The following is a 9,724-nucleotide window of genomic DNA, read 5'->3' as shown; positions in this document are numbered from 1 at the left end:
TGCCCTGTGAATTATTCTCGGTAGGGGGGCTTTTAAAAGCAAACCTATTTTGTGCCCAAACAAAACCAAAAATCAATGTGTTTCTTTTCAAAGATGGGAGGGTCAATACCATGGTTGTTTTGTTCCCATCCAGTTATGTAACCGTGGGGACTTGTTTCTTTGCTTTCAGGCTTTGTACAAAACACATTAAAGCTAAACAATAGGCGGGAGTCATAGGAGCAACCCTCGAGCTGTGTCTTGGAGTACGTCCTCCTAGGTTTGGGAATCTCCAATTAGTTCCATCTCAAGTGCTGACTCCGTGTGTGTGTGTGTGTGTGTGTGTGTTTCGTTAGCTGGCATGCAACACACTTCCCCAGGGTTGTTTCCTTTTTCCTGAGATTTGGCGAAGGGTAAAGGGTCGGAGTCACATGGATACAAAGCATTTGATTAATGTCCAAGTCACCGCTGTGGCTGTCGGAGCTGCCTCCCCTCCAGCCCCAGCCGCGTGAGGCCGGAGCCCCGGGGCTCGGCGTGCAGGTCCCGGCCGGGGCCGCCTCTCCCGGGAGTTGTCTGCTCAGAGCCTCGCGCCTCCCGCGCCGGAGTTCCAGCGAGCGCCCTCTCCTCTCCCACCACCCCAGCCTCTCCCCAGCATGTAAAGTCGCCCGTACCTCCTCGACTTCTCGGAGGCAGCAACTTTCCCCTCTGGCCGGCGCGGGGCCGGGCGCCAGTCCGCGCGCGGGATAGCACGCAGCACAGCAGCCCTGCGTCCCGCCGCCCACCATGACCGACGAGAGCCGCGGGGACGGCCGCGCCGAGAGCGCCAAGGACCTGGAGAAGCAGCTTCGCCTGCGCGTGTGCGTGCTCAGCGAGCTCCAGAAGACCGAGCGGGACTATGTGGGCACGCTGGAGTTCCTGGTGTCGGTGAGTGTGTCCCCGCGCGGCGACGCAGGGGGTGGCGGGCGGCGCGGGGCGCGGATCCCGGAGAGGCCGCGGGAAGCGCGCGCCGCATTGTCTGCGGGGGGACGGGGCACGGCTCCCGGCGTCGCGGGACCATGAACCCGCGCACGGACACTGCTCGCCCGCGCGTGGACCCCGGGCGGGACTGTTCAAAGCCTGGACACGCAATGAGTTTGCCAGGGCCTTGGAGATATGCGGGCTTGAAAAGTTAGCTCCAATGGGAGAAGGCTCTTGTCCCGGGAATCCCTGCTAACCCCGTCTTTCCTCACTCTTTACCCGTCCCCGGCTGCCTTGTGTAATTTTTTTACCCGCTTCTCGTCCTCCCCTGGGATTTTAAGACTTTGGCTTGGTGATTAAAGTCAGTCTACTACATTCAGGTACATTTAGTTGAAAGAAAAAAAAATCCTTGATTCTTTTGGAGCTTGAGTTCATTATTCAGATTAGATGGCAGAGAAGTCCCTTTAGTTACAGTAATCTTTGAAACATAGGATTCTGGCGGGGGGTAGAGAACGAGCAGCGGGGTTATGATCTCTAGCAGCTGTTGGATATTAAAGCCACCTGTGGTGCTCACCCTGTTCTAGCCCTGCAGTCTCCTACCCCCCATCCTCCATCCCAGGTTTAAATTTGCTCCCCGCTCAGCTTCTCGATTCTGTGTTCACACTGAGCCCAGGAGAGCAGTATAATAAAACTAGTGTCAAAAAACTACAAGATTTCATAGAAAGAACTGGCAGGAACTTTGTTTCAAAGTTTCAGCTTGACGTATTGGAAGCCTGCTCTGGAAACGTTTCATTCATTTTAGAGCCAAAAGGGGCAAAACTGAGTGAAAGAAACTTCTGAGACATCACTCAGAAATTGAATTTTTTCTATTCATTGTTGCAAAGACAAAGAGTTTGAGCATTGGCTCCTTTCCACCCAGATGCCTGGGAGAGCATAGGACTGAGGAGCTCTTAGCCTTTGCAATCTAACTCACATCTTCAAACCTTCTGCCCCTTCCACCTCCCTGTTGCATGCCCTGTGGTCCAAAGGGAAATGTTTCAAAGGCCAAAACTTCCCGCTCAGTGTTCTGTAAGATGTAAACTTTCTGCTTATAATTATGGTAGAGGAATTCACTTCTTTGCTATGTCAAGAAGGAGAGTACAATGTTTCAACACAGGTTGACTTCTGGTTGACTTCTTAAATTAGAATCAGTATACCTGAGCCCCTGGGGCCACATTCTTTGGAAATATTTAGATATTTGAGAATATATGGGTAGTTGGTGATAAATTGGATTGTTGTACACTTCCATGCAGCAATGTAAAAAAAGCATGTTTTTAAGATTTGGCTTTTTTTTTTACAAAGTTATTACAATATTATTGACTATTTTCCCTATGTTGTACGTTTCTATGACTTATTTTATAATCAGAAGTGTGTACCTCTTAATCCTCTTCATCTATTTCACTTATCTCCCCCCCCCCCGCCCCTTGCTGGCAACTGCTTGTTTGTTCTCTGTGTTTATGAATCTGTTTCTCTTTTTGTTGTTGTTTGCTTGTTTTGTTTTTTTAGATTCCACTGTAAATGAAATTATATGGTGTCTTTCTGTCTGACTTACTTCACTTGGCATAATACTATCTGTGTTGTCACAAATGGCCAGATTTAATGCTTTTTAATGGCTGAGTGATATTCCATTGTGAATTTCATATTCTATTCCATACCACATCTTCTAGATCAATTCATCTATAGATGGACACTTAAGTTGCTTCTATGTCTTACATACTGTAAATAATGCTGCAACAAACATAAGTGTACATATATCTTTTCGAGTTGGTGTTTTCATTTTCCTCAGGCAAATGCCCAGAACTGGAGTTACAGATCATATGATACTTCCATTTTTAGTTATTTGAGGAACTTCCATACTGTTTTCCATAAGGGCCCCACGAATTTACATTACCGCCAACAGTGCATGAGGGTTTCCTTTCCTCCATGTCTTTACCAACACTTGTTATTTCTTGTTTTTTTGATACTAGCCATTCTGACTGATGTGAGGTGGAGATTTGACTTCTAATAGCTTCAGATTTGCCTTTCATGAAATTTCATTGGTGACAAAGTCCTTTGACTTTTGAAAAATCTGAGCCACTTCTTAAACTGTATTAGTTACTTCTTTCTGGAGGTATATGAAAAAAGTACTGTGCAGAGTCCTGAATTGTAGAAATAGAGAGCTAACCTAATCTACATAAAAAACCAATTTGTTGATCTTTATTTAATATATGAGTTTTTCCTCTAACCTTAGCACTTGATTATTAAAATTGAAAACTTATTGCCAGAGAGAGTTGGGTGAGAAATTGTGGGAGCGGACACATGGGTGGCTCAGTTGGTTAAGCATCTGCCTTTGACTCTGGTCATGATCCCAGGGTCCTGGGATTGAGCCCCACATTGGAGTCTTTGCTCAGCAGGGAGCCTGCTTCTCTCAGTGCCTGCTGCTTTCCTGCTTGTGATCTCTCTCTCTGACAAATAAATAAATAAAATCTCAAAAAAAAAAAAAAAGGAAAAAAAGAGAAATTGTGGGAGGTATAAAATAAATTATATGGGGGCGCCTGGGTGGCTCAGTGGGTTAAAGCCTCTGCCTTCAGCTCAGGTCATGATCTCAGAGTCCTGGGATCAAGCCCCACATCAGGCTCTCTGCTCTTCAGGGAGCCTGCTTCCTCCTCTCTCTCTGCCTGCCTCTCTGCCTACTTATGATCTCTGTCTGTCAAATAAATAAATAAAATCTTTAAAAAAAAATAAAAAAAATAAATTATATATACCTATTTACAAGTAGTTCATTTAATGATTTCATTCAGAAATTATGGACTCTTCCACTTTTATTTTTCTTTGTCCATTATTTTGGGCACATACATCCAGTACTTATGCACAAACATGTTCACACACACAAACACACTAATTGGCCTGTCATCCTAAACAAAAGTTTACCCTGACTTTTTTTTTTTTTTTAAAATTTTTTATTTATTTGACAGAGATCACAAGTAGGCAGAGAGGCAGACCGAGAGAGAGAGAGAGAGAGAGAGAGAGAAGCAGGCTCCCTGCTGAGCAGAAGAGCCCGATGCAGGACTCGATCCCAGGACCCTGAGATCATGAACTGAGCCGAAGGCAGCGGCTTAACCCACTGAGCCACCCAGGCGCCCCATACCCTGACTTCTTTTTAATCATAATCATTGAAAGCCTCAGATCTACTTGTAATACACTTTTAGATTTTCTTTTCTGAGTATTTATTTTTTCATTATTATTTATAGTAACACTAAATACGCATGTATTATTACTTGGTCACCTTCTGTTGATGTAGTCAATCTAGTTCTAACTTTAGCATAAGCTAATAATATACCAAGCTTTAAAAGTATTCAAACTCTTTGGCCTGGCAATTCTTTTTCTAGGAGTCCATCTTGAAGGACTGATCAGAAATATAGACAAACCATAAAAGTGATTTTTAAAGAAAGTTAGCACTAGTATTAAATAAGGGGTACATTTGTTGTAAAAAATCTGATAGTGCATTTCTAAGTCAAATATGAATATTTGTTAGATTAGTCATTGTTTTAGATTTCTGTCATTGTTTCAGCCGTTAACATGCATGAAGGGTAACTCTTATCTTTATTATGAAGAGATAGAAAACGTATTTTTAGTTTTATCAAGAACATATTTTTGACTTACAAGCCCATAAATAATCAAACAAAATGGTATTTTTTCTCTTGATTAAATGATCATATGACCTGAAGGGGAATACTTTTCTTACTAAGATCTTTTATACTTCTTTTTCTTTTAAAGATTTTCAAAAATTTTATTTGAAAGAGAAAGAAAAAGAGCACGTGATCATGAACCAGGGGAGAGGCAGAGGGAGAAGGAAAAGGAGAAGCAGACTCCCTGCTAAGGGGAGCCTGACTGGGGTTCGATGCTAGGACTCTGAGATTAGGACCTGAGCATTTAAGTCAGATGCTTAACTGACAGAGTCACCCAGGTACCCCTAAGATCTTTTATACTTCTAATTCCTTTCTGTTCTCATTTCCAACCCTTTTTAAAGCGAGAACAACTTTCCCCACTCCCACCCCACAGATAGCTGGTATATAGAGTGATTCTCTCTTTCCATGGGATCTCTGGCTTCTTTTGTTTCTTGCTAGCCCTTCTATCCTTTTGTATTCTCTCACTGGGCTTTCAGGGCTCGGTTCCTTCAAGAAACTTCATAATCCTGTCCTCTCTACTGCCCCCACTACCCCAACCCAGGCTACAGTGCTCACTGCTTTGTAGTTTCTTCTTCCCTGCACCAAAGGACGCTTATACATGTATGTGTTTTCTTTGGTCTCATTCTATTAGAATGTAAGCTTCTTGAGGACAGGCCCATATTTTACTTGTCTGTTTTTCCCCAGAATGTTGTGCAGTGCTTGTGAAATCATAGGCCATACTAAGATCAGGATGTCTTCCCAGACCCATCTGAGGGAACAGAAGAAGGGCAGAGCAGGGCCAGCTTCATGGGTGTGCATGCTATGGCACTGTGGCCGGATGGCTATGAACATTTTTGTCTAAAATGGGACACTTCTGAGGGTGAAAGGGAGTGCTGTTAATAATTACACTGGGAAACAGATGTAACCCTGGAGTGTTCCTGGCAAATCAGAATGTGCTGTTCTTCCACATTGCGGGCACATGAAGACAAAGACTTTGAGTTACATGTCTTGTCATAAACAAAGGATTTTGAAATTTGTTACCTGTCTAGGCGTTGTCCTCAGATAGCCCAGAATCTGAGTCCTGTCTCTAATTTACTAGTTAACTTTGGACACATTCCTAAACTTTTCAAGCCCCATTTTCTTCATCTGTAAAATGGGGGAAACAATAGCATTTCTCAAGGTTGCTGTTAGGATGAGATGATGGATGCTTTGGGCTCTGCCCAGTCCCTGACCTACAGGAGTGCCCTATATATGGTTACTGTTATTTCTTCTGATGCTACAGTTGGTACACAGAGGTACCCAAACTGGTCAGCCTTAGTGTCTAATTTTTGCATGTATGATATTCCTCTTTACACTTTCTGTCTCTGACTCTCTTCTTTACTTCTTCCCCCAGTGTTTCCCCTTCTTTTCATGCAGTCCTTCTTCCCATGATATTCTTATTTTTTTTAAAGATTTTATTTATTTACTTGTCAGAGAGAGAGAGAGAGAGCAAGAGAGTACACACAAGCAGGGGGAGCGGTAGGCAGAGGGAGAAGCAGACTCCCGGCTGAGCAGGGAGCCCAGTGCGGGACTTGAACCCTGGAATCATGACCTGAGCCGAAGGCAGATGCTTAACCAATTGAGCCACCCAGGTGTGCCCCGTGATATTCTTATACATACTCAGTTGACTTAAGACTGAGAACACTTTGCAGTCTATAAAACAACAACCATAGTTAGTATGCTATTTTACAGTTTACAGTAAACAATTGCATATTTATTATCTGATTTGGCTTAATATATGTGCCCCTTACTCTTTCAAATGGTGCTCCCTAGAGTTCCAGGGTTCTGTGGTTTGGCTTCAGCGTTCTGTGGTTTGGCCCTCGTAGAGGGTGAGCAGGAACTGAATTGGATGGCTTCAGGCTTTCTACTCAACCTCTCCTAGCATAGCCCCACCTCTTCTGATTTGTGCCTTTGCTAAAGCAGTTAGAAAAGCCTCTAACCTAGATTGTAGACTCCAAGAGAACAGGAGTGGTGCATTTTTCTCTTAGGTACAATTTTCTTGGCCTAAATATAGTGGTGTGTAAATAGGTGCACAGGGAAACAAACAAATCAAACAAAAGCAAACGCACAGTTTGAATGAGTCCAAAAATGACTTCCTTCAGCCACGATCTAACTTTTTCCAGGCAAAGATAAACTAATTCAACACATTACGTTTAGGTTTGTGCTATACCGGCTAAATTGTGTGACCGTCAAATTCATATGCTGCCATCCTAACCCTCAGTCTACGAATAATTACAATGCCATGTGGGTGAGGCAATGATAGAGTAATAAGCAAAGTTGCATGGAGGCATTAAGGGGCCCCTTCAGTCAGGGGTCAAGGGAAGTTTTGGGAAAGAGGTGATGGATAGCTTCTGAGGGACAAGGAGAATATGCCAGAGTGGGAAGACAGCTAACTATCCATCCGGAAAGAGTAGCGTGTTCCATGTGACCTTCATATGACATTTTGGGGGTGCTGGCTTGATGTTGCTTAGGCAATGCTGACAATTCTTTGTTGATGGAGATTGATAAGTTCTATATGCTTTTTGGATACTTTTGGGTATTGGTAGGAGGTGAAGTAAACTCAGTCTAGTTTGAGAAGGATTGTATATTTAAGAATTCTTTCTCCCTTTCTTTCTTTCTATTTTTATTATTTATTTGAGAGAGAGAATGAGAGAGGAAGAGAGAGAGAGAGTATGAGGAGGGGAGAAGCAAACTCCCTGTTGAGCAGGAAGCCTGATGCTGGATTTGATCCTGGGACTCCAGGATCATGACCTGAGCTGAAGACAGTCGCTTAACAAGCTGAGCCACCCAGATGCCCCAAGAATTCTTTTTTAATTTTTTTTTAAGATTTTATTAATCTATGTAAAAGAGAGAGTGGGGGAGAGAACATGAGCAGGGGGAGGGACAGAGGGAGAAACAGACTCTCCACTGAGCATGACCTGAGCCAAAGGCAGACACTTAACTGAGTCACCCAGGCACCCCTATTTGAAGAATACTGACTTTAACTAAAAGTAGTAGGAAATCAATTATGAAAGGACACCTACTGTCTTGTTAGTAATAAACAAATTTGAGACTCCAAAGTTGGCACTGGAAAGGGATGTCTTATGGGATAAAGTTACTGGGCCAAGATTTCCTGAATCACTGTCTCTGAATTTCACCTTGGGATTCCTTCTCTTCGTTCCCTATGTCTACCACCTCTCTGGTCCTCAGCAGTCCACATAAGCATACAGAGAAGACCTTTCCTTGCTTCTCTTAATCTGGGACATGCTATAATCTTCAAAACATTATTCTTCAGTAGGGAAGAACAGAGGCCAGTAATCCTAGAAACAACATGAAACACAAACATAGTCCAATTTGTATAATACAGATTCCTGCTCGTAACAAAGTGATCTTTCAGGGGCGGGAGACTTGGACCTATTTTTATCCTAAGCCCCACGGTAGCTCCTAACTGACCCCCTGGCTGGGCACTACTCCTGGGCTGACTTGGGAGAGTGCTTTGTTTTCTAAACATTAACTTGAACGTGTATGTATGAGGATGGCCTCAGGACACTGCCCTTAGGATGTCTTGAGTCTTGTAGTGAATACACCTTCGTTCATTCATAATTCAGATATTTGGAATATTAATCATTATGGCCAGAGCCTACTCCCTATACAGAGGAATGTATCTTTAGTCTTATGGTTTCATCTGCATAATTGTACCTTATTATAATGCCATTAATATAAGAATAGTATCTACTGAGATTAGCTTTGTTTCTCAGCAAGAGAATTCTGTCAATAGGATTGAGGAATAAAGACTGAGTCTGGTTACCTATTGGGAGCTTCTGCCATTACATTGGTCCAGGTAAGAAATGTAGAATGTCTGATTTAAGACAGAAGCAATGAAGAAGGTAAAACAAAACAGAATAAAAACCAAACCAAACCACAAACAGGCAAACAAGCACCCACCAACTAGGAGACATCCTTGGGGGGAACTTTTGGTATGTGTGTTCCTTTGGAAGTGGAGGTTTCTGTAGAAGGGAGAACATTGTGTGGAACTTCAGCCTGTAGTTTGAAGACAAGATGGATACAAGGGACAGAAGAGCATCGGGAGGAGGAAAAAGGGTGAATTTGGTTTTGGACCTGCTGGGCTGCAAATTCTGCTGCTTTTGAAGAAAGAATATGAAAGTTAAGAAAGAATTTGGGGCAAAAATTAGAGTTCTAGAAATTAACTTATCATATTTTTTGAAGTCATCAGGTGGATAAGATGCCCTAAGGGGAAGAACTTGAGGAAAAAAGCCATACAAACCCAGGGTAGAATTTTGGAAAGCCAGCATTTAAAGGATAGAGGAAGAAGAAGTAGACTGCGTTGGTGACTCAGACTGAGCCATCCAAGGTTGAAACAAAGAACCAGGAGTCAGTGATCTCTTGAAATCCAAGGAAGGACCTAGTTTTCCTTAGAACTTTTGAGAAGTAGGTGGTGGGAAGACTAAAAAGGCCCCTGGATTTGACAATTAAATGCCTGTCATTGGGCTTTAGTTCAGGAGTATGTGTGAGCAGAAGACGGTTGGAGGATGAGCTGAGACCCCGGTGGAAGCTGAGGGATGAAGACCAGTGGAAAAAGTACCCTGAGACTTTGTCAGTAAATGCAAGGGGAGAAGTAGGTTAGTAAGAGAAGCAGGTGATTTTGTCCAGGGATGTTTGAGGAACTGCCATGTCACCAGGAGATAAAGAAGATCCTTGGCAAGATTCACTGCCATGAAACACCCACAACAACACATCGTTGCAGACTGTAACGCCAAGAGTGAGCCGGCTGTCTTGGATACTTTTAAATTTCTGTTGCTTCTCTAGTGTAGCATGTGAGGAACTGCTGGGATGGCCTTTGTGCCTCCTTCTGCACTCTCACCAGCAGCCCTGCTGGGACAGTAGGGTGTGGTGCATGGTACAGAGCATGGGTTTAGGGAATCTGATGACCTGGGTTAAAGTTCTGGCACTGAAACTTACAAACTGTGTGTAACTTGGGGCAAATTACATAGCCTCTTTATGCTTGGTTTCGTATTTGGAAAACACATTTAATAATATCTCACAGGCTGGTCTCAAGTTCAAATCAG

The 9,724-nt window shown here is 43.3% G+C and overlaps 1 protein-coding gene across 1 annotated transcript in view; it reads left to right on the top strand.

Moving 5' to 3' along the window:
• Positions 1–759: 759 nt before the first annotated feature.
• LOC308341017 (phosphatidylinositol 3,4,5-trisphosphate-dependent Rac exchanger 2 protein) overlaps positions 760–9,724 on the top strand; it is a gene marked incomplete at its 5' end in the record, with an annotated part of 290,021 nt that continues 281,056 nt past the window's right edge. Inside the window, one exon of the mRNA XM_080800603.1 lies at positions 760–900. Coding sequence (XP_080656729.1) covers positions 760–900 — 141 coding nt within the window. The remainder of the gene's footprint in view (positions 901–9,724) is intronic.

The sequence above is a fragment of the Martes martes genome, assembly GCF_963455335.1.
Source record: "Martes martes genome assembly, chromosome: 4".
NCBI classification, from domain to species: Eukaryota; Metazoa; Chordata; class Mammalia; order Carnivora; family Mustelidae; genus Martes; species Martes martes.
The sequence above is the reverse complement of the archived record's forward strand: the minus strand, read 5'-3'. Positions and strand labels throughout refer to the sequence as shown.